The sequence below is a fragment of the Diabrotica virgifera genome, chromosome 1 (genome assembly GCF_917563875.1).
Source record: "Diabrotica virgifera virgifera chromosome 1, PGI_DIABVI_V3a".
In the NCBI taxonomy this organism is placed as follows: Eukaryota; Metazoa; Arthropoda; class Insecta; order Coleoptera; family Chrysomelidae; genus Diabrotica; species Diabrotica virgifera.
This window is the reverse complement of record NC_065443.1, coordinates 20931163-20956988: the sequence shown is the minus strand read 5'-3', so window position 1 is coordinate 20956988 and position 25826 is coordinate 20931163. Positions and strand designations below refer to the sequence as shown.

Below are 25826 nucleotides of genomic sequence, written 5' to 3'. Positions count from 1 at the left end.
AATTAGTTTTTCTTAAATACCTCCAGAACGCTTCTATTTAGAAAAACGAAAATTGGTATGCATATTTACTTTCCAGAAATAAATCGATTCTATCCATTGTGAATTTCTAGTGTCGATTATAGGTAGGGATACCATACGTCCGGATTTCGTCCGGACAGTCCGGATTTGAAAGACATGTCCGGATTGGCGTCCAGATATGAGAAATGTCCGGATTTTTTTCTTTACTAAAAAAAATGGAAAACACTTGGCCCAACGGTGGGAAATTTCATTCTGCGCTAAATCAAATGGTTAAGGCTACAAGGTGATCCTACCTGGAAAGAGATGGACTAGAGCGCTTTAACTATAGTCAGTGTTGTACAGAATTCTGTCGATGTGGATGAATTATTTGATAAGCGCTAGACTTCTCCAAATTCGAAAAAAGCTGAAACCTAAATGGACTTTACTACCTAAAGAAGAAACCCCAAACACTCATGACAATTGACAAGAAATATTTGAAGCATTTTCTAAAAGCAAACGTTTCCTTTACGAATATTTTTAAAATAGGAAAATTCTTTTGTCTGCCTGGTACTTCGGCTCCTACTGAACGTATCTTTTCGATGATGAATTTTATATGGACGGCTGAAAGAGGAAGATTATCTCTGCCTATTATAAAGGAGCTTCTCAATATTAAAGCAAATTCTGTAATGTCATGTTCCAAATTCCATGACAAAATAAAAAATGACAAGCCACTTTTGAGAAAAATTATGTCTTCTGAAAAGTAAGAAAGAAGAACAGATGAAGAACATCCTATCCCTGAGCCCAGTACAAACTAAGCATTTCGCATATATGTAGGTACAATGTAGAGGTAGCAACACAGTCAAATTCATATTTTACATTTTCTACAACCCCTTGGACTACCCCTGTCCGGATTTGGCCTTAATAAATTATGGTAACCCTAATTATAGGCATCAGTTTTGGGTAGGGCAACGGTTATTTTATCGCATAACTTTTTTGTCTTTAACTTTTAAGCATTTTTGACACTGGATTATTAAATTGTGAGGTATTCTAGTACTAAAAGGTACTCTTGCTTTAAGTCGTTAGGATACACCGTTTTCTAGAAAAATCGATTTGAAAGTTTTTCGTTTTTGGAATTTGAAAAAAAAATGAAAAATTTTTTCAGAAAAATGATGTACTTAGCAAGAGTCACTTTTAGTACTCAAATACCTCATAATTTAATAATCTAGTGTCAAAAATGCTTAAAAATTAAAGACAAAAAAGTTATGCTATAAAATAACTGTTGACCTACCCAAAACGAACGCCTATGACTGGTACTTGAAACTCGCAATTAATGAAATCGATTCATCTCAGGAATATAAATAAATGTACCAATTTTCGTCTTTCTAAATAGGTTTTTTTTGAAAAATTTTTTTGAAATTCAAAGAACGAAAAATTTTCAAATCGATCTTTCTAGAAAACGGTTTATCCTATCGACTTAAAGCAAGAATACCTTTTAGTACTAGAATACCTCACAATTTAATAATTCAGAGTCAAAAACGCTTAAAAATTAAAGTGACAAAAAAGTTATGCGATAAAATAACCGTTACCCTACCCAAAACGGACGCCTATGATCGATACTAAAAATTCGCAATGGATGGAATAGATTTATCTCTGGAAGATAAATACGCTTACCAATTTTTGTTTTTCTAAACAGAAGCGTTCTGGAGGTATTTAAGAAAAACTCATTACAAGACGCCATCTTCAAAGAGCTCTAGCTCCCGTAGGAAGCATTTTTGGACTAACTGAATTAGGTTAAATTATCTTAAACTTATCTGAAGAATCTTCTGTCTTCGTTTGTCGGTAGAGTTTCTGGACACCCTGTACTGCAACTTGAAATCAGCAACATTTGAACACTTAAGTAAATACTTAAACATTTAAATGTAAGTTCACAACAATTACAGGTTATACCTTTCAATGCGAAACTCAGATTGATGTAATAGCTACATGCTACATCATGGAACGAGGGGAATACTAGAATTGCAAACCCTCAGATTAATGAGATCTGGATGTGAATCGTTAATATTAATTATACTAGTTATTAAAAATAGAAATTTTTGGATGAAATACAAACCGCATAACTTCAAAATCGCATTAAAAAAATCCGCATAAAAAGAGACCTTACTGTACTTTATGCTAATACTCATGAGAACATACTCGTGAGTTTATACTCCGTTTTTATTCATACCACTCATTATCTCACTTCCATTTTCTCTAGATCTTCTCTGACTGCATTTTTCCATCTTTTTCTATGCTGTCCTACAGACCTTCTCCCATCTGGTCTTTCCCAAAACACATTGTTTATAAGGCAATTATCTTTACTGAGTATCACATGCCCTGCACATTTGAGTCTATTGGCTTTTATATGACGCTATGAGATGCAAAGTGGCCTAACCCACAACCCACAATTTTACCAAAACACTTTTATTACATTAAAGTTATCCCTTATTTAAGTATTCTTAGATGCTGAGTGGCTCACGTAACCAAATGCATCTATTTTGAAGTTCTGCTTCTTCAAGTTCTGTTTTGAAGATAATACTGCATAAGTTCTACTGCAGTTCCTCTAAAGCCAATTCTCTCCAGTGTTATAAGAAGGTCCAGGTGGTTCACTCTGTCGAATGCTTCAGCAAAATCAACAAATATACACAAAACAGACTTTTCATCAATTGCCTTTAGAAACGCAATAGCATCTTGTGTTGATTTGGCTTTAAGGAAACCAAATTGTTTATCTGACAAGATAAGTTAGATAGCAAAAATATAGATCTGTAATTTCCCAGTTGATTACCACTTTTTAATTTGCTTCTTTTCATGAGCATTTTTCAGTGAGTCACAAATTATAGAAAAAAAGGTAAGTCCGTGATAATATACATTTTAGTGACATGACATTTTAGTTAAATCTGACAGTTGTCAAATTATATTTGCAATTTGGCATAAAAACAAATCAATTCTGTTTATTGCATTTATAAAATGGTATTTTCTTTGATTTGTATAGTCTTATAAATTGTACAGATTATATTCGTAGATATATTATATAATTCGAAAATAATTTTTATTTCGATTATAGCGCCATCTACTGACAACTAGAATAAATGTCACTGACGAAATGTAATCACTGAAGTGCGTTTTTTTCTGTCTCATGCAATTTAACGAGTTAGAAAGAAATCGAAAAACTGTGACACACTGAAAGATCCTCATGAGAAAAAGCATACCAGGGAGATTACAGTTAAATGCATTGGGATAACCCCATCTGAATACATTTGTTAATAATGTATGTTAGTGGGCTTACAATGTCATTTACTATCCTCTTTAAATTCTCAGCTGTTAATTTATCAAAACCAGGTGATGAATTTTAGTGGAAATCTTCAGTTTGATTTTTCAATTTTCTTTGGTAGATTTCTTTCAATAGAGAGAAATATTCAACAAATATATTAGCCATATCTTTTGGGTTAGAGATGATTTCTTTGGCCTGGTATTATTTTTAATCTTTTGTATTGACCTTTTCTATTCTTTTTTCTCCGCTTCTTTAATGGTTCTCCAAAGTTCATTAGGTTTTGTTTCAGAAAATAGATAATTACAAATAAATGATGGGTCATAACTACAGTTTTCAATGTTTCTACAAAACAAACGAACTACATGCACTTTTGTCGTAATTCACCTTTCACAACTGATTTATTTTAACATCTATTTCTATACCATTATTTTTACTAATTCTTAAGGAATAGATTCAGTAAGGTATGATTTTTGGACCTAAATTAGTAGATACTCGTTAATGATAATGTGAGACTTTTTTAATTGTTTAAATTATCCTTTATATGCAAAACTAGAATTACCTGATTATTTATACTTTTTATAGCTGTAATTTTCTCTCTTAGCTGTAATACTAGATTGTGCTAAATATCATTGAAATATCTCAATTAGTGTTTCTTCTCAACCATGGATCTAACACATTAGTTTTATTTTTTGACCTATCTGATAACTATGAATCACCTAGAAACAATTTCAAGGAAATAAATTTATATTTAACCTCTGAACTTTATTTTTAAATAAACAAAGTTTCTTTTCATTTCTAGGGTCAATGAAATCATACATTTAGCATTTAGTATTACACAATTGTTTGTTGTTTGAGATATTTATTTTGAAATGCCAAATGGTTAAAATCGGAAACAACATAAGAGTATCACATGTTGTGATTCTAATTAATATGTACATATTGACAAAATCTTTTTTATAAAACAGCTGTTCATTAGCATTAACATTTTGATTGAGATTCAAGGTCATTAAATGGATCATTACAGTGATAGATGATTAGTCATTCATTGATGGCAACAACACTGATAATTTTGACTGTAGTGTAGTACAAATTAAAAATCATATTACTGATAAAAGTATCCAAAAAACCATGATTAACCCAGATAGTGCAGGAACTTTTTTTCTTGAAGTTCTGTAATATTTAATTTTTAGGGTTATTAAGGGGGGAGAAATTATAAAATTTTCGATTTTTTTATTATTTTAAATGAAAGTACATAACTTTAAGAATACTTTCTGAAAATTTCAGATTAATCTGATCAAAATTACCGGATATACAGCATGTTGAATATCCCTGCCTTCTTTAGAGAAACATTCAATAGCTATTCCCGTTTTCTTTTGTAAATTACTCCGCGATTCAAAAACATATTCCGGTGTGCATCACTTTACGATTTGACAGACAAAAAAGAATATGACAATAACATTGTCAAAACTCTAAACATGTTTTTCTCAAAACTGCTTTTTTCAATGTCACAACATTGTAACTCAAAAACTACTTCACTGATACACCTGAAATTATGCATAGATTTTCTTTAAGACATTTCATGAGATAACACTGTTGAAATATTTTTTGTTTTATGCTTCTTTTTTGTTAAACATTAATAAGTTGGTTTATTTTCACCATTGTTTTACAAGAAATTTCATTATTTTGAGTTCTGAGTGTTATCAAAAACTTAAAAATCTTTAAAACTAAAAAAATCGACAGCATTACCTCGGAAACTCATAAGCTAATATAATCTTTTTGAATTTTTTTTTTCACATGATCCAATGACTAGTTTTGATGTCCACCACAAAATTCGTTTTTTTAGCTGTATGTAAGAATTTGCCACTGTTGTCTTATTTTTCAATATTTTGACATGAATTTTTTTTTAATATTCTTTGAATTGTAGTGAATATGATTATTTAATTTAAAAATAAAATAATTCTACCATAGTTTAAAAAGAAAAGTCTCTCCCTCCCTTAATGGATAGAAAAGTAAAGTTTGGGAGAGATATTACTGAAAATATGATACTTTTTTCAAAAAGCGTGTTCTTTTAAAACCAGTCAAGATTTTAATTTTTAATTATTAGTACAAGAATTAAAGGAAAAAATTATATACAGCGTGTCTACTTAAGTTGGAAACATATGGGAAACTTTTTTATTATTAATTTTACGAAAAAAAAGTTATTCATCATAAAAAACTTTGCATGGTCTAAAACTTAAGATTCAACCATAAGATATCAAATTTTATGAATATTATACGAGGTATGTCAAAAAATATGAATTTCGGTCAAGGGTAAAGTACCTTTATTTCTCTCTATATCGAAAATTCTTGTGATAAAAAGTTGTTTGGAATTAAAAACTAAGATCAAATATGCAATTACATGCTTCTAATTGAAAAAAAAATTCTCAAATTTATGGAGACCCAACATCGTTTTTAATTATTACAAATAGAATAACTCGTTTATTATTCATTTTACGAAAAAAAGTTATTCTTCATAAAAAGCTTTGCATGGTCTAAAATCTAAGACACAACCATGATATATTAACTTTTATTAATTTTATACGAGGTGTGTCAAAAAATATGAAATTCGCTCAAGATTTTAGTACCTTTATATTTCACAATATTTCAATTATAAGGATGTAATTGCATATTGAAACATAGTTTTTAATTCTAAACAACTTTTTTAATAACCGTTTTCAATATTGTGAAAAATAAAGGTACTTTACTCTTGAGTGAAATTAGGGCTTCCTTTCATGTTCCAACATATTTTTTACTACTATTCTTCTCCTGAAGATGAGAAAGAAGGTCTATTCAGGAGAAGAATAGTAGTAAAAAATATGTTGGAACATGAAAGGAAGCCCTAATACAATTTGGAGAAAAATGGCCAGTAGTATTAGAGAGACTGCTATTGAAATACTTGGGAAAACGTCAGGAAAAAAGTTTGAGGATAAAGAGACTTGGTGGTGGTCAAACGAAGTACAAGGAAAAATAAAAGAGAAGAGAATATTATATAAAAAGTGGCAAGAAACCAGATCCGACATAGATCTTCAAAACTATATGGTGGCGAAAAAGGAAGCGAAAGTAGCAGTAGCAAAAGCCAAAGCAGAAGCGTATTCAAACCTATACGATCAACTTGATACCAGGGAAGGCGAAACGAAGATATATAAAATAGCCAAACAGAGAGCAAAGAAAGCAAAAGATTTTAATCAGATTAGATGTATCCGAGATGAAAATAATAAAATACTAGTTCACGAAAGGGAAGTCAAAAAGAGATGGAGAAAGTACTTTGACAGCTTATTAAATGAAGAATTTGACAGACAGCCTGTAGAGTCAACGGAGACAGTAGCAGCAATGGTCACCAAAATAACCAACGAGGAAGTGGCTCAAGCGCTTCAAAAAATAAAGAAAGGAAAAGCGGTAGGACCAGATGATATTCCTGGGGAAGTATGGAGAGCATTGGGAGAGACAGGAACAAGGTGGCTAGCAGGTCTATTTAATAGAATTATGGATGTCGGACAAATGCCAGACGAATGGAGAAGCAGTATACTGGTACCTGTTTACAAAAACAAGGGAGATATACAACAATGTACAAACTACAGGGCTATAAAACTGCTTAGCCACACCATGAAAATATGGGAAAGAGTAATTGACAGACGGATACGTGAGGAGACCGAAATATCCGAGAATCAATTTGGCTTTATGCAGGGTAGATCAACAACAGATGCAATTTTCATTATAAGGCAATTGATGGAAAAATACAGGAGTAAAGAAACAAACGCTCATATGGTATTCATTGATCTTGAGAAAGCATATGATAGAGTTCCTCGAGAGATTCTGTGGTGGGCACTCAATAAGAAAGGAGTCCCTGGTGAATATGTAAAGATTGTGAGGGATATGTATGAGGGAGTAACGACTAGTGTTAGGACAGGTGTGGGAGAGACTGATAAATTTCATGTGAAAGTAGGATTGCACCAAGGTTCTGTGCTTAGTCCGTATTTATTCTCATTAGTTGTGGACCAGATAACAACGAAACTACAGGGTAACATTCCATGGTGCTTAATGTATGCTGATGATGTCGTGTTAGTAGGAAATAGTGAAAGAGACCTAGAACAAAAACTGGAACAGTGGAGACAAGCTCTGGAGGAAAAAGGTTTAAAACTTAGTAGGACAAAAACAGAGTATTTGGAATGTTCATTTAAAGATGGAGCTACTACAAATAAAATGGTATCTTTGGATGGTGAAATGATTGTGAAAAGCAATAGTTTTAAGTACCTAGGATCGGTATTACAGAGTAATGGAGAAATAGATGGAGATGCATGCAGTAGAATTAGGGCTGGATGGATGAAGTGGAAAGAAGCGAGTGGTGTGTTGTGTGACAGAAAAATTCCAATGAAGCTGAAGGGAAAATTCTATAAAACAGCCATAAGACCGGCTATGATGTACGGAACTGAATGTTGGGCAGTGAAAAAGAAAGAGGAACAACGAATGCATGTGGCGGAAATGAGAATGCTTAGATGGATGAGTGGAGTGACAAAGAAGGATAAAATTAGAAATGAGTATATTAGGGGAAGTCTAGGTGTGGCACCAATTGATGCCAAAATGAGAGAGCATAGGTTAAGATGGTTTGGTCATGTTCAACGTCGAGACGTTAATCACCCAATACGAAGAATAGCTGAAGTGCAGATTCCTGGAAGGAGTAGGAGAGGAAGACCAAAGAAGACCTGGGGGGAGGCGATAAGGCAGGACATGTTGGTAAAGGGGATTAACATTGATATGACCCAAGACAGAATTGTGTGGAGAAATGCAATTAGGGAAGCCGACCCCGCATAGGGATAAGGCAAAGAGAATGATGATGACTCTTGAGTGAAATTCAACTTTTTTGACATACCTCGTATAAAATTAATAAAATATGATATCTGATGGTTGCATCTTCGGTCTTAGGACATACAGAGCTTTTTATAAAGAATACCTTTTTTTCGTAAAAGTAATAATAAAAGAGTTATCGTATGTGTAATCAATAAAAACGAAGTTAGTATCAATAAATTTGAGAAAAATTTGGAAAATATTTTTTTCCAATTAGAAGCATGTAACTGTATATTTGATCTTAGTTTTTATTTCCAAACAACTTTTCATAATAAGAATTTTCGATATTGAGAGAAATAAAGGTACTTTACTCTTGAACGAATTTCATATTTTTTGACATACCTTGTATAATATTGACAAAATTTTATATCTGATGATTGAATCTTAGGTTTTAGAGCATGCAGAACTTTTTATAAAGAATAACTTTTTTTCGTAAAATGAATAACAAAAAAGTTTCCCATATGTTTCCAACTTAAGTAGACACGCTGTATATCTAGTTTGTATCTTTTTTTTGTAGGTAGTTACACAACAGTACAGACATGGCAAGGGAGCAGGTAACCAGAAAATGGGAAATATTTCAAGGTAGAAATAGGTTTTACTGCAATGGAAGGCTAATGACAGCACCGCATTCTGGGGTATTTTTGTTGACACTTTTTTTAATTACTGTAACGAGTGTGTTATTTTTTGTATTTGAGTAAGTAAAACATATTCTTTATTTATTTCTAGATGTCCATGAACCTAGCAGAGCAAGGTTAGCAGAATGGAATCAGACCAAGTGCATAATTAGGTGCTAATTAGGTGCTAATTAAGTACCCCAATCGCGAATTTAGTGCTCCTTTTTTTTTAAATTATGACGTGTTCTGCCAGGTACATATGAACTCAGCAGAGCACAACCATAAAAAACATCAAATCGAAAAGTGACCAAGCTTATAATTAGGTACTAATTAGGTGCTAATTTAGTACCCCAATCGCGAATTTAGTGCTCATTTTTTTTTTTAAATTATGACGTGTTCTGCCAGGTACATATGAACTCAGCAGAGCACAACCATAAAAAACATCAAATCGAAAAGTGACCAAGCTTATAATTAAGTACTAATTAGGTGCTAATTTAGTACCCCAATCGCGAATTTAGTGCTCCTTTTTTTTTAAATTATGACGTGTTCTGCCAGGTACATATGAACTCAGCAGAGCAGAACCATAAAAAACATCAAATCGAAAAGTGACCAAGCTTATAATTAAGCACTAATTAGGTGCTAATTTAGTACCCCAAACGTGAATTTAGAGCTCCTTTTATTTCTTGCTTTTATACCGTCATATGTACAGTTTTGTAGTGCGGTTATCGAGATACACTACATTATGTCTTTTCTAGATCTTATTAATAATTGCTTTTATTGCAGGTGTTTTTCCAGCACTTGGATTTCTAGAAAATATCATTCACCTCTATGCATGCGTTTTGAGTAGAATCAAAATAATGTAGACTTTTTCTGTAGCAGTCGAACTAGTCCAGTTTATTGAGGTTCTATAACTAGATAATTGTTATTGATAATGTATTTCATTTTTATATTTTGTACACTTCTAGGCTGTAGATTATAATTTAGAATTTTACATAACACGACAGGAAAGAAAAAATGGAGCATTTAATTCGCGATTGGGGTACTAAATTAGCACCTAATTAGTACTTAATTATAAGCTTGGTCATTTTTCGATTTGACGTTTATTAAAGTTGTACTCTGCTGAGTACATATGTACCTGGCAGAACGCGTCATAATTAAAAAAAAAGAAGCACTAAATTCGCGATTGGGGTACTAAATTAGCACCTAATTAGTGCTAAATTATAAGCTTGGTCACTTTTCGATTTGATGTTTTTTATGGTTGTGCTCTGCTGAGTTCATATGTACCTGGCAGAACACGTCATAATTAAAAAAAAAGGAGCACTAAATTCGCGATTGGGGTGCTAAATTAGCACCTAATTAGTACTTAATTATAAGCTTGGTCACTTTTCGATTTGATGTTTTTTATGGTTGTGCTCTGCTGAGTTCATATGTACCTGGCAGAACACGTCATAATTTAAAAAAAAAAGGAGCACTAAATTCGCGATTGGGGTACTAAATTAGCACCTAATTAGTACTTAATTATAAGCTTGGTTACTTTTCGATTTGATGTTTTTTATGGTTGTGCTCTGCTGAGTTCATATGTACCTGGCAGAACACGTCATAATTTAAAAAAAAAGGAGCACTAAATTCGCGATTGGGGTACTTAATTAGCACCTAATTATGCACTTGGTCTGATTCCATTCTGCTAACCTTGCTCTGCTAGGTTCATGGACATTATTTCTAGTAAATATGTAGTGATGTTGATGCTGTAAAACATTTTATTTTGATTTAAAATATATTTACGTAATACCATTTACAATGTACATCTCTTTTATACATTAATGAGCACGTTAATAATCAGCAAAATAACACAAAAGATGGAAAACATATTAAGTTCTTTCTTCTTCTTCTTGCTACTTTATAAATAAGCTCAATGCCTGCTTTGACCTTTTTTTTTTTATAAATATATGGCACGCTGCTAACCTAACCCTAGGACCCTCCTCCGTTATCAGGGCTTGGGACCGGCAACATCACTCACCAAGCTACTCGATCTACCTAGTGAGTGATGTAGACGGAGTTACACATTAAGTTGTGAGATAAAAAGAGATGAAACTAGTAGAGGTGGGAAATTTAGCGATAGAAACCTATAAATTTACATTATATTGCTTATTTCCCACTTTTAGACATATCAGAGGAGTATGTCAACTAAAACTGTCACTGTCACAGTGGTAGTTGCCAAACTCGTCCTATATGTCTAAAGGTTGGAAACAATCAATATAATGTAATTTTATAGGTTTCTATCGGTAAATTTCCCACCTCTACTAGTTTCATCTCTTTTTATCTCACAACTTAATATGTTTTCCATCTTTTGCGTTACTTTGCCGGTTGTTAGTGCACTCATCACTGTGTAATGCTTCATGTAAATAGAGAGAGGAGTTTTTCAGGGTTGTGTGCTTTCCCCAATCCTTTGACATGTATTTGAAAGATATGAATGAAGCACTCACTGCTCATGAATATGCCACTACAATTAACAAAAACTGAGTTAACAATATGACATATGCAGGATACAATGCTGATCGCTGAAACACTTTGTTTAGATAAGAAGAAGGCTCAGAAGTATGCATAGCCTTGATGATTGTCAACCTTGAGAATAAAGATGGTATCTACTTAAAGAAGAACAAGCAAAACAGCCACATTTCGAGAAAATATATTACCTAAGCAATTTTGTAAGATTTGTGAAAAGTCAAAGACTGTCATGGCTGGGACATATACAGAGACAGGACGACGCGAAAACAACAAAGAAAATATTACAATGGAAGCCGATAGGAAGGCGAAAAAAGGGAAGGACAGATAGGCAAAGACATCCAGGCTTATGATGCCAAAAGAAGAACATATTAAGCAATTGTTGATACGCTGTTACATTAGAAAAACTGACTGTTTGGTGTGCTTTATGGGCTGGTAAAATCATTGGACCAAATTTTTAAAGATAATAATACCAACTAGGCGTTAGATTCAATGATAACTGCTGTAGAACCATATAAGCTTGCACAAATGCAGAGACACCCAAAAAAATGAGGTACAATGGCTAAAACAACAGATATATTCCTAATTTAGGAAGTATGTTAGTAGCTCGCTTGGGAGACCAGTGTATTGTATCGTAACTGAGATTACTTGCGTTAGATTGTACAAAGTGCTGTATAGCTTTTTTGATATATGCTTTTTACAATGTGTTTTATCTGACATATTTTTTTAGCTGTAAATATTTAGCAGAAAATGTGACAATAGCCATTCCGATCATCGGAGCTTTGCTGTTCTTATTTACAGTGTCTTCCCTTTTGCGTACAAGCTTGTCTGACCCAGGTATTATACCTAGGGCGTCGTCAGAAGAGGCAGCCTACGTTGAAAAGCAAATAGGTATGAATTAAAAGTGTAGTTACTTTTTCAAGAATTAAATTTAATACTGTATATGTTTTAGAAGTAACAAACTCTGCCAACAGTCCTACATATAGACCGCCACCCAGGACGAAAGAAGTTTTGGTTAAAGGTCAAACCATTAAACTTAAGTATTGCTTCACTTGTAAAATATTTAGGCCGCCTAGAGCTTCGCATTGTAGTTTATGTGATAATTGTGTAGATAGGTTTGATCATCACTGTCCATGGGTGAGTATATTTGTAGTAATTTCTTTCCAAAGTGCCTTTCCAAGATGATTGGCAATTAAATATGTTTTAAAAATATTATAAAAGTAGTAGGAAATCTTCCTATTATTTCGCATACGAAATTAGAAGAATAGGGAACTTGCACATTTTTTTATTACATAATAATGTTCAGTTTTGTATAAAAATGAGATTTCCAAAATTTCACGCTTCAAAAACTCATAATAACTTAGAAGTACAAATTTAAAGTCTTCTTTATCTTAAAATAGTTCAAACGACCCGTGACGTCACAGAGTTTTTTTATGTGGTTCAGTTTATGGTTATATTTACGTATATTCTTCTTCTTTTTCTTTAGTTTATTGGCCTCCACCTACTTGGGTATTTAGCCAGATCGTCGTAGGGGAATAAAGGAAAAATGTTTATATTCTAATGACATTTATCGTATGTCACTGTAATAAAATATACCAGTTTGTTGAGATACAGTTTTTGAAGGAAAGGAAAGAAGGTTTACTATTGAAAATAAAACCATTTTGTAAAAGTACAAATTTTCTATGAATAGTTTAAACGATCAAAAACATTTGTAACGTCACATAACTGTATTTTCTACTGCAGTTTATAATGTCTAATCCAAAATTAGGTATATATACAATTGGTGTAGAATGTAAACATACAACCCAGTGACGTCACGACGCGTTTTGGAGTGGCTGGTATAAGTTGAATTTTTAGTCGTCTTTAGGGGCCAAACGAAAGACAAACAAAACTTTTTTATTTTTGATACAGGTTCTAAATTATGTTCTGTTGTGATTTATACCATTTTTTTCGAATTTAAAATTTTATGCAAGTTTACTATTTCGCTCGAAATCCAGTTTCTTGTATTTTCGAATACTTCGTATACGAATTTTTTCGTATACGATGACTCGAATGGGTATGAACCATTCGAATTTGGATGCTCGTATACGAATTGTTTTGTTGTTGTCATTTCAAGGTCATTTCAGTTGTCATTGATAGTTTTAATCGTTGTATACAATATTTTTATTTTGAACTTTCTTTTCAATGGCTGGTTTAAAATAATTTTTTAATAGAAAGAAAAGACATACTGTACGATAATGCATTGAATATACAGGGTGGCCCGAAAAGATTGGTCATAAATTATACCACACATTCTGGGGTCAAAAATAGTTCGATATAACCTAACTTACCTTAGTACAAATGTGCTCACAAAAAAAGTTACAGCCCTTTGAAGTCACAAAATGAAAATAGATTTTTTTTAATATATCGAAAACTATTATATAGAGATTTTTTATTGAAAATGGACATGTATCATTCTTATGGCAGAAACATCTTAAAACAAAATTATAGTGAAATTTGTACACCCCATAAAAATTTTATGGGGGTCTTGTTCCCTTAAAGCTCCCAAACTTTTGTATACGTTCCAATTAATTCATTATTGTGGTACCATTAGTTAAACACAACGTTTTTAATTTTTTTTTGCCTTTTAATTTTTTTTTTCATAAGCCAGTTTTTATCGAGATGCGGCTCCTTTTTTAATATATTTACATATAAATTTTATAGGGGTTTTGTTCCTTTACCCCCAAATGTTTGTGTACGTTCCAATTATTTAACTATTATTGTGGTACCATTAGTTGAACACAGAGTTTTAAAACTTTTTTGCCTCCTAGTCTTTTTTTGATAAGTCGCCTTTAATCGAGATGTGGCTTCTTTTTCAAAATATACCTAAAAATGTAAATTATAAAGAAATTTTCAGATTATTAACAGGTCTCTATAATCGTACTTAACCATATTCAAAAATATGTGGTGGATTCGACAAATATTCAAAATATCTCGATAAACACTGGCTGATGGAAAAAGTACTAAGAGGCAAAAAAGTTTTAAAAATATTGTGTTTAACTAATGGTGCCACAATAATAATTTATTTGGAACGTATACAAAAGTTTGGGGGGTTTAAGGGAACAAAACCCCCATAAAATTTTTATGGAGTGCACAAATTTCACTGCACTTTTTTTTAAAGAGGTTGCTGCCATAAGAATTCCACATGTCCATTTTCAATAAAAAATCTTTAAGAGTTTTCGATATATGAAACAAAATCGATTTTCATTTTGTAACTTCAAAGGGCTGTAACTTTTGTGTGTGCGCTATTGTATATAGGTAACTGAGGTTAAATCAACCTATTTTTGACCCCAGAATCTGTGGTATAATTTATGACCAATCTTTTCGGGACACCCTGTATAACCTGACCTAACTTTATGAAAGGTATTCTAGCATTGGATCTAAACTCTAAGCTTGACATATGACACCGTTGCCATATCCTCAATTTTTTCATACTATCCAATTATACAGGGTGTCCCGAAAAGAATGGTCATAAATTATACCACACATTCTGGGGTCAAAAATAGTTCGATTGAACCTAACTTACCTTAGTACAAATGTGCTCACAAAAAAAGTTACAGCCCTTTGAAGTTACAAAATGAAAATCGATTTTTTTCAATATATCGAAAACTATTAGAGATTTTTTATTGAAAATGGACATGTATAATTCTTATGTCATGAACATCTTAAAACAAAATTATAGTGAAATTTGTCCACCCCATAAAAAATTTATGGGGATTTTGTTCCCTTAAACCCCCCCAAACTTTTGTGTACGTTCCAATTAATTCATTATTGTGGTACCATTAGTTAAACACAACGCTTTTAAAACTTTTTTGCCTCTTAGTATTTTTTCGATAAGCCAGTTTTTATTGAGATGCGGCTTCTTTTTCAATATATTTACGTAAAAATTTTATGGGGGTTTTGTTCCTTTAAACCCCCCTAATGTTGGTGTACGTTCCAATTAAACTATTATTGTGGTACCATTAGTTAAACACAGTGTTTTTAAAACTTTTGTCTCTTAGTCTTTTGTTCATAAGTCACCTTTTATCGAGATGTAGCTTCTTTTTCAAAATATACCTAAAAATGTAAATTATAAATAAATTTTCAGATTATTAACAGGTCTCTATAACCGTACTTAACCATATACAAATATGTGGTGGATTCGACAAATATTCAAAATATCTCGATAAACACTGGCTTATCGAAAAAGTACTAAGAGGCAAAAAAGTTTTAAAAATAATGTGTTTAACTAATAGTGCCACAATAATAATTTAATTGGAACGTACACAAAAGTTTTGGGGGGTTTAAGGGAACAAAACCCCCATAAAATTTGTATGGGGTGCACAAATTTTACTTAATTTTTTTTTAAGATATTGCTGTCGTAAAAATGCCACATGTCAATTTTCAATAAAAAATCTCTGAGAGTTTTCGATATATGAAAAAAAATCGATTTTCATTTTGTAACTTCAAAGGGCTGTAACTTTTTTTGTGTGCACTATTGTATATAGGTAAGTGAGGTTCAATCAACCTATTTTTGACCCCAGAATCTGTGGTATAATTTATGACCAATCTTTTCGGGACACCCTGTATAAAGTTATTTAAAAATAGTTTTGAAACACCCAAACAAGTAAAGTTTTGAAAGGTAAATAGTAAAATATCAGTGTAAATTCTCAATTTTTTCATACTATCACATTTCATAAACGTGCATTTAAAAAATCGTTTTGAAACGCCAAAAAACTAGTAAAATATCAGTGTAAATACTGGATACAAAAATAATAATAAACAGAATAGTGGACTTTGCAAACCGATATTACTAATATTACGCAAGCTTAATATTCGATTACAGCTAATATTTTAGCATATTTTAGCCATTTTTTTTTTAATAATGTGATTATACCATTGATTGAAATTATACAAGAAATAAACAAAAAAGTATTGCAACACTGTGACTCTTCAGATGAAGGTTAAGCCCAATGTTCGAATTTGCAGTGTTGCCGGTGCAAATTCTTCTCGTATACGTATAACATTTCGAAGGACGTTCAAAAATACAGATTCAGATTCGTATACGAAATTTTTCATTCGAGTTAACTCGTATGCGAACAAATTCGATTGAATTCGAAAATACTACACCAGGGTGGACTCATTGGGTAACCAACTTTCTATAAGAATATAATATTTATATTGTAACTACTTTCTAAGTGTTTATGACTGAATTGGCTTTTTTTATACACAGAAATAATGTTTGATTATGGTTTTAGGTGGGGAACTGTGTTGGTAGAAGAAATTATAGGTTTTTTTACATGTTTATAGTATCACTGGCGTTTTTAGCAGTATTTATATTTGCCTGTGCAGTTGCGCATCTTATTTTAAGTAAGTTAAATTTTTATATTCTTTTTAATACTTACTGTGGAGTATCCCACACGAGTTTTTTTTTTTAATATGTAGGGCAATATATTTAATTACATCAAAATATAAGCTTGGGAATGTATCGTAATAACCAAAACGTGAAGTTCAGTGAATAGAGTGTAGATATTGATGTAGTTAAACCTTGACAAATAACAATAACATACTTTTTTTTGGGAGGTGGGAATCTTCGCAAGACCGTCTGGGAAGCTTTCCCAGGTGTGTCGGATTCAGTCCGTCCTACTTTATCTTGACGGGCCGCCTACCGACTAAACCCACCCCCTCTTTCTCCAGCCGACGAGTCTGGAACCGCTTTTAGCGAGCATGTCTGACCCGAACAATAACGTACTGAGCAGCAATATTAATACAGTGGAACCCCGATAAGTCGGCCCCCGATAACCCGGAACTCCGGCTAACCCGGACCGATTTTTATCAGACAAACATTTCAACAATAAAAATGTATTGCTGTTACAAAATCTCGTGAACCTAATTCATTCATTTGGTGACGTCAATATAAGAACGAAACGATTGATGAATCCGACATTACTGAAAATATCAGGGTGCAGATGGGACCCTGTCGCGCAATTCGCAGCAAATAAAATAGTCGTATGTTTTTGGCTTCATTTTATTTCGGTTATACATACGCATTTTCAAGGTTCACGAGGTTTTGTACCAACTCTATGTAATATAATATTTGAGAGATAATGGAACCGGATTGAACTACATGTACTATAGTAAAAATGACTCATGGTACACCACATTCATTGTCGAAAACAACAGGCACCTGTATTATCCTTTATTTTTTTGAAACTGTCTGTGTTAGCATTGTTTAGAAAAGACTATTAAAATTCTTTTTTTAACAATGGTCTTAGTCATCACTGTTATTAAATAACATAACATCAGAGACGGTATTGTGTGTAGTAAAGTCGTATTATTGTTCGCTTCCGTTTTGTAATCGTTCGTAAATTTATTCAGATTTTGTGTTTGCGTGTCTTTTGTCTATAAGGGCAACAAAACGTAAAAATGTTGTAGTGACAATGGAAAAGAAACTAGAAGCATTAAGTAGAATTGATAAAGGTGAATCTTGCAGCATTATATTATGGTGTCGGTACATCTACAGTATCGGATTGGAAGAAAAATAGAACTAAAATCGAAGAATTTTTTTTTCAAAATGATAACAAAAGACAGTTTAATAGGTGCAAAGCTAATAAAGCTAAGAATGAGACTTTTGACGACGCTTTGTATGTGTGGTTTTGTGTGGAATGCGAACGTGGTTTACCAGTGTCTGTGTGACAATTATAACGGAGTTTATCTGTAAGCATACCATATTTTATTAATTTTTACCATTTTCTCCGGCTAACCCGGATTTTCGATAACCCGGATCGGCCGCGGTCCCAATTAATCCGAGTTAACGGGGTTCCACTGTACTTTTTTTACCAAATTTTCCAAGAATTGATTTATTTCATTAATGCTAACTCATGTGCTAGAACTAGAACTAGATCATTCATGACAATTTAACATAATATTCTGAGTTAGTTAGTAAAAGTGTTTTGATTTGTCTGTACAAACTAATTGTAAATATTTTTCTCTGATGGTACTTCATTATGATGGTACTAAAAGTTTCGTGAAAGGATTCTATGCATTGTTATTGAATTAAAGTTTTTTTCTTCTTTCTTCTTCTTGTAATAGGACTATGTCCTGCTTCTTCTGTTACAGTGTCTGTTGCGATCTTGAGCTCCAGCTCTCGTACCATCGTTTTTGGGTCTTCCTATGGGTCGCTTGGTGTTGGGCTTCTGTGTCTTCGCCCATTGCGCCATACGTTCAGGGTCCATCCGATCTACGTGGTCTCTCCACATGCGTTGTCGTGCTCTTGTCCATCTCACTACGTCTTGAACGCCTAGTTCTCTCAATGTGTCTGCGTTTCGTATTCTATCTGAGTGTAATACCTCTTATGGATCTTAGGGTTTTCATCTTTGTTGTTCTCATTATTTGTTTGGTATTTGTTGTCTCGGCCCTTGTCTCAGATGAGTATGTCAGTACGGGTCTAATACATGTCTTATAAATGTGGACTTTGCTTTCGGTGCTCATATATTTATTCCGCCAGACTATATCCCTCAGGAAACCAGATATTCTCGCTGCTTTCATTGCCAGCTGTTTTGTTTCTTGCCACATATGCCTGTCGCTAGATATTTCCACACCCAAGTATCTACAATCCATTACCTGTTCGATTATATGGTCGTCCACTACTAATTTACATCTAATTGGATTATTGGATATTACCATGGATTGGGTTTTCTCTGTGGATATTTTCAGGTTATATTTTTCGGCGCGGCGGTTATTTTAAATTTTTGTAGTAGGCGATGTAAGTCATCTTCGTTTTCGGCTATTAAGATTGCATCATCTGCGTAGCAAAGTATTTTCATGGTTCGGTTACCCATTTTGTATCCCTGATTCATTTTGTTAACACTACCTATAACTCCATCCATTATTAAATTAAATAGGCATGGACTGAGGCTGTCCCCTTGTCTAATGCCGACATTGATTTTGATTTCTTCCGTGAGCCCGTGTGTGGTTTTTATTCGTTTTTTGTTGGATCTATTGAGCTCTTTGATTATGTTTCTATACCTCTGACCTACTATGTTTTTTTTCAAGGATAGTGAGCACATCCTTCAATCGTACTCTGTCGAATGCCTGTTTCAGATTTACAAAGCATGTGAACATGGGCTTGTCGAATTCTATTGATTTCTTAACTAAAGCTTTTTTAAAACTTTTAAAGCTTTCTATTGTAAAAGCTTAAAAAGGCAAGCCTCGTATGTATTGGTATTCACAATAAAAGTGAAATTGTAGTATAATTATAATGAAGGAAATCGATACTCCCTTTAAGTAAAATACATTTGAACAAACTTATGCCTGGTTGCACTAACAAATCTTAATCTCCAGCTTAGCCCAGCTCAGCCTATACCTAGTTAGGGCGGCTTTAAGTCTCACCTGCGTTGCACCATAATTTTCGATTTTCATCTGTGCAAACCCCGTGGCTGAAAATTGATCTAAGACTAAATGATGCAACACGTATGTTTCGTAAGCTGAGCTTAAGGCACGTATTAAGCTTAAAATCTGTCGGTGCAACCAGTAGATATGTTGAAAGAGTATATATTCGTTACAAAGTACTCGTTACTTACGAATACCGAAAGTAACGATTACTGTACAGAGAGGCAAATCGTTACTTTGATTACTCTGATTAATTCGTACCAATCGTATCAGAGCGAGTAACGACTATTGTATCTACTTTGATTACTTTGATTACTCTGATTACTTCGTACCAATCGTATCAGAGCGAGTAACGACTATTATATCTACTTTAATTACTCTGATTACCTCGTACCAATCGTAGCAGAGCGAGTAACGACTATTGTATCTACAACCAGTACATTTGATTACTTTCTACCAATCGTATCTCAGCGAGTAATGAACGGGACCGGTATTTTTCGAGTGTTAGCGAATATCGTTATCAGTATGAAGCGTTTTAAGGGTGTGAGGACCTACTGAGAAATACGAATCTCGATATGATTACCGGTACTCAAATACAAAAGTAATCATAGTAATCAAATCATTTTTATCCTTTAAATAGATCGGTGAAGGTCGTTGTCATATCGGAATACGTATACAAAATACCTACCTACTGAGAAATACGATTCTCGATATATGATTACCGGTACTCAAATACAAAAGTAATCAAAGTAACGAATACTATAAATGATTACTTTATAAAAAAGTAACGGTTTGTAACGAATACTCGAAAGTAACTATAATCAACATCACTAGCAACCAGGCATTAGTTTCACCGATTTAAGTTTTAGGTAACAACAAAGGCTAAATTAAATTTTGTGTTTTAGTGACGAAGGAAGATCGAGAATTCCTAGATGCCGTGAAGGAATCCCCTCCCAGCGTGCTAGTTGCAGTCATTTGTTTTTTTAGTGTTTGGAGTATTTTGGGCTTGGCCGGATTCCATACGTACCTTACGGCTAGCAACCAAACCACTAATGAAGATGTAAGGATATTTTTTTACATTTTTAGTATTTATTACATTGTAAACAAATTTAAAAATTTATATTTATTTCCTTGCTAGAATGACAGGAACCTTCAGTACTACAGCAACAACAGCTTTAACAGTCTTGACTGGTGTAATGCCCATGTACTTGGAAGCACAATAACGTGCATGTAGATATTGACAAAGAAAAGAAAATTATGAAAAAATAATACAATTAATGGGAATAGAAATAAGAACAAAAAGAGAATTAGAAGAAATATTATATATAAAATGGCAAAACGAATGGGATAATTCCCCTAAAGCAAGACGTCTCTATCATTTTATTCCAAATTTAAATAATATACCAAATTATTTTAACCAAAAAAAAAAGGATTAATACATTTCCTTACAGGGCTCGGTCTGTCCCTACATACCTGCATAGATTTAATTAAAAAGATGATGAATACTGCGAATGGGGAGAAATAGGCACACCAGAACATATATTATTTAATTGCGAAAGCCAAACAAATACACATGAATTACAAAGAATGAGAAGAGACCTTGTTGGCATAAATATAGAAAACATAATACAAAATGAAGAATTATATAATATCAGACGAAGAAGAAATCAAGTAAATATCTAACCTATTTGAAATTGAATAAGAAATTAGAAAATAAAACATTTAAATTATACATAAAAATATGGATTAAAATAAATATTTAACCTAACTAAATAAATATTTATATAATAAAAAATTAAAAATTAATATTAAATATAAAATAAAAAATAAAAAATTTATTAATCAAACAAAAAAAAGTTAGCTAAAAACTTGAAATTTTAAAACTCAATGGATATTTTCGGCTAAGGGTCTGAGGCTTACCGAAATACCATTGGGAATATTATACAAGTCAAATAGATCTACACTTACAATTATTTCTGACTATTTTTAGATTAATAGTGCTGGCATTTCTTGAGACCTGGAAGCACTATAAAAATTATTTTCACAAAAAAAAATAAATAAAATTTAAAATAAAAAAAATTAAATTAAAAATTATATTTTGTTTATTAAAATTGTTTAGAATTGTTTATTAAAATTTTATATTAGAATTATTTATAATTTATAATTTTCAGAATTAGTAATAGATTAGGGCCATTATTAATTAGTTAAATTAAATTAGAAAATTGTTAAAATAAAAATTATATGTATCAACTACTGTAATCCCATCAGGAAATGACCTGGATTTGTCTCAAGAGGACAGGTCATTTGTATTTACTATAAATAAATAAATAAATTTTAAACAAATTAAAACTGAACAGTTATAATATAGAAAATTTCTTCTATTAGTTTGCAACATATTGGTGGTAATAATCATTTACTTCTGTACTGTATGTAAGAATACTTCTTATCGCTTAATTTAAATAAAGTCGAACGAATCCAGTCGAATCGAATCGAATTGAGTCATTCGAATAGGATCCAAAGAAGTATTCACTTCTGTCGGCACTGTGCCACGCTCTTGTTTTGTCTATGTTCTTAAACGATGTTTTTGTGTACAGTTCAGTCCAGGGCTATTTACCCGTGCGTCATGGCCAGGAAATGGCCACTTTTCCGATCACGGGTTATATTATAAAATTTGACGTTATCAAATGTAGTATGTCAAATGTGAATTTTGCTTTAAAATTTTGGTGCAAAATTACAGCTACATTTGAAGTAGCTTAATATATAATTTAATATCATTAGTGATTAATTAGCAGTTTATAACCAATATAATAAAATATTTTCTTGTAATTTTATTCACTTTGACGGAAACTTAAACAACCATTCCTTAACTATGTGAATGAGGTTAGCTTTGTATGTTGTAAAAATTAAGGGTAATATAACATACACTTACCATAAAATTTCAAATTCCAATTTAAAATTAGTTGTGAAACAACTGTTTGTGTAATATAAAAAACTTCAAAATGCAAAAATTCGACATAAAAACAGCAAAAAATTCAACTGACTGACAGCCACAAAAGTAAACAAACCAGAAACATCACGAATTGTACTTAAAATCCTGAAAACATTTCCAACCGTCTTTTTTGTACCTATCTCTTTTCGATGTATTGAGTTTAGAGCGTTCATAAAAATAACATGTGTTTTTACTTAATAACATGCGGTAGCTGGTTTGTCTTTAGTTTCATGGAAGAGAATGATGCTAGATAAAAAGTGTGTGTTTATCTCGCCAGGTATTAATGACGCACGGGTAAAGAATCGTGGACTCAAGTGTATGTTGTTACCTCGTTAAAAAATACCTTTTCTTTTTAGATAAAAGGATCTTTTACAAGCAAAAGAGGCCAAGAAAACGTCAACCCTTATTCGGAGGGCAACGTCTGCTTAAATTGTTTTCACATTCTCTGTGGACCGGTTACTCCTTCGTTAATCGACAGGTACTCTTTTAGATTTGCTTTTAACGTACGTATTTAATATTAATTGATCTTGATCAACTTTATTCTAGAAGAGGTGTTGTCACAGAAAGCTACCAATACGAAAACAGTAGACCTGTTACCAATGCACCAACTTTGCCTTTGAAGAAATATGGATTGCCCTTGCAGGTATGATTTATATATTGATTAAATATTGTAACAGTGACTAAAATACACAGTTCAAATTATTTACCCAGATAATTTATATAAACGTTTACAAATTTAATAGTTCTGATATACAGTCATCAGTGCGCTGATAACCGGCAAAATAATGCAAAAGACGGAAAATATAATACGTTGTGGAATAAAAAGAGATGAAACTAGTAGAGGTGTAAAATTATCAATAGAAACCTATAAATTTACATTATATTGATAGTTTCCCACCTTTAGACGTATCGGAGGAGTTTGGCAACTGCCACCGTGACAGGAGAATTTTGAAAAATTCTAAATTTGATGAATTTTTGAACACCTTTTTGTATTGGACATTTTGAGTCTCTGTTGTTTTTTATGACATACTCTATTAAGTTCTCATTCCGTTTTTATGTCACATTTTAGTTATTTTCCTATTTTTTTTTATTTAGTTCTATGTATCTTCTATGAATTTACATAAAACTCCACGAGACGATGTAGATACCGGACACTAGGTACCTCGTACAGCATCATAGATGGAATATTCGTGTTCAGCGATCTCAAAAACCCCGAGATAATAAATTTAAACTATTTTCATAACGAACTTTCATAAAACTCCAGGAGATAGTCAGCATCTTCGAGTACAGCATCTTCGATGCAATGTTCGTGTTTAGCGACCTCAAAAACCCCGAGATAATAAATTTCAACTATTTTCATAACGAATGTTCATAAAACTCCAGGAGATGGCGTAGATACCCGGCACCAGGTACTTCATACAGCATCGCCGAAGCAATATTCGTATTAAGCGACCTCAAAAAGCTCGGGATAACAAGTTTCAACTATTTTCATAATGAATTTTCATAAAACTCCAGAACATGACGTGGATACCGTGAAACCGGAAGCCAGGTAACTCTTACAGCTTCGCCGACCCGATATTCCTGTTCAGCAACTTCAAAAACCCCCGAGTATAAAAATTGAAATAGTTTCCCTAATTATTTTCCGATTTGGGAATTTTTATTTTTTGAACACTTTGAGATGCACTTTGGAAAATGCTTTTTCCGTCTACAAAACTACAATTTTCATTTGTTCCTCATGTCAAAGTGATCAGGAATTTTCCTGAAACTTTCCTGAATCGAATACAAAAGCTTTCATAACGATCCGTCTTACTTTAAGAAAGTTAGAGGTGTAATGACTTACTTCCTCGGCTATTAATATAGAAATGCCACAAGAGAGTAATTTCAGAATTTCTCAGTTAATTGTCTGTTCATTCTGATAAATAAATACCATTTCTAGAAAAGTCCTTTTGTGATAGTTCTTTTCATTTGCTAAAATTTTTACAGACTCAAAAGTCCATATTATTGCTTTCATTTACAACATGTGCAGAGCACCTGCCTGGATATAGTCTACAATCACTTTTATGAGAGGTAATGCGATGTTTGACTCGTCTAGTGGTTCGGCCAATGTATTGTTTGTCACAATCAATACATGGTATACTGTGAACTACATCCGACAATAGCTCCTTTGGAGATCTATCTTTCATCCTTGAAAATAGGCTGTTAATAGTAAACACTGGTTTACTAGCTATTTTGATGTTTAACTCGTTTTTTTACAATTCGTGTGAGCTTTGGTGTAATCTCTCTAATGAATGGTAAATAGATGAATGAAACTACTTTCGGAATGACAACGTTATCATTGTTAGCTGTATTATCATTATTTACAATAGTTGGTGTGACATACAACTTTACTATTTATGAATTTATTTTTCAGAATGGTCCCCAACAAGTGACACCTGACGCAGCGGAAATGCCAGGCATCTACCGCCAAACCACCGAGAACACGGGTATGTACAGTCCATTGAAAAAGCACCTCTATCGTGCCCAACAAATAATTCCGTCCAAAAATTGTGCCAACCAAAAAATACTACCCTCGCAAGCAAATCACTTTATACACTACGAAAGTAACAACCACCAAGAGCAGGTTGAATCTTTCAAAAACAGTTACTCCTTACCTCATCTCAAGAGCATCATAGGACCTGATTATACCTATTCGTCCAATAATAATTTCATGAAGTACGGTATGGTGGTTCATCACGGACCGATGGTGGGTAGAGAATGTCAATACACTCCTCCCGATAGAGGCTACAACGTGAATTTCGCGAGAAGGGTTGAGAAGACAGGTCGAAGACCTAGGCCTAAGAGTAGCTGCGTTTATGAGAGCGTACATGCGGCTGACGAGTTTTGCGTGGTTAGAATGAGCAGCGAGCGAAGCCTGACTCATAATTTAAGAGTAGAAAACTTCCCCGTGCCGGAGTTTAATCAAATGTATATACAGGATAGATATAACTAGCGATTGTAGTATTGGTGTTGTGAGTAACGTTAAAATATGTTCCATTGACAAACAGAACTTTAAAATGAAACAGGAGAGGATTATTTTAAGTATTAGAATGCTTCCCTGTTCCAATCTTTTTATTTTTTCTGTATTTGT

General features: G+C 32.8%; 1 protein-coding gene across 3 annotated transcripts in view; it reads left to right on the top strand.

The window, feature by feature from the left end:
• Positions 1-25826, top strand: part of LOC114324612 (palmitoyltransferase app) — a 47430-nt gene that overhangs the window by 7380 nt on the left and 14224 nt on the right. For 2 of the 3 annotated variants that reach the window (XM_050655198.1, XM_028272479.2), the window contains exons 2-9: positions 8703-8879; positions 12032-12192; positions 12254-12438; positions 16578-16689; positions 20616-20770; positions 23056-23177; positions 23246-23342; positions 25110-25182. In XM_050655198.1, the coding sequence (XP_050511155.1) occupies positions 8725-8879; positions 12032-12192; positions 12254-12438; positions 16578-16689; positions 20616-20770; positions 23056-23177; positions 23246-23342; positions 25110-25182 (1060 nt within the window). In that variant the 5' untranslated portion in view covers positions 8703-8724. The remainder of the gene's footprint in view (positions 1-8702; positions 8880-12031; positions 12193-12253; positions 12439-16577; positions 16690-20615; positions 20771-23055; positions 23178-23245; positions 23343-25109; positions 25183-25826) is intronic. The other variant, XM_028272480.2, reaches the window with a different exon arrangement.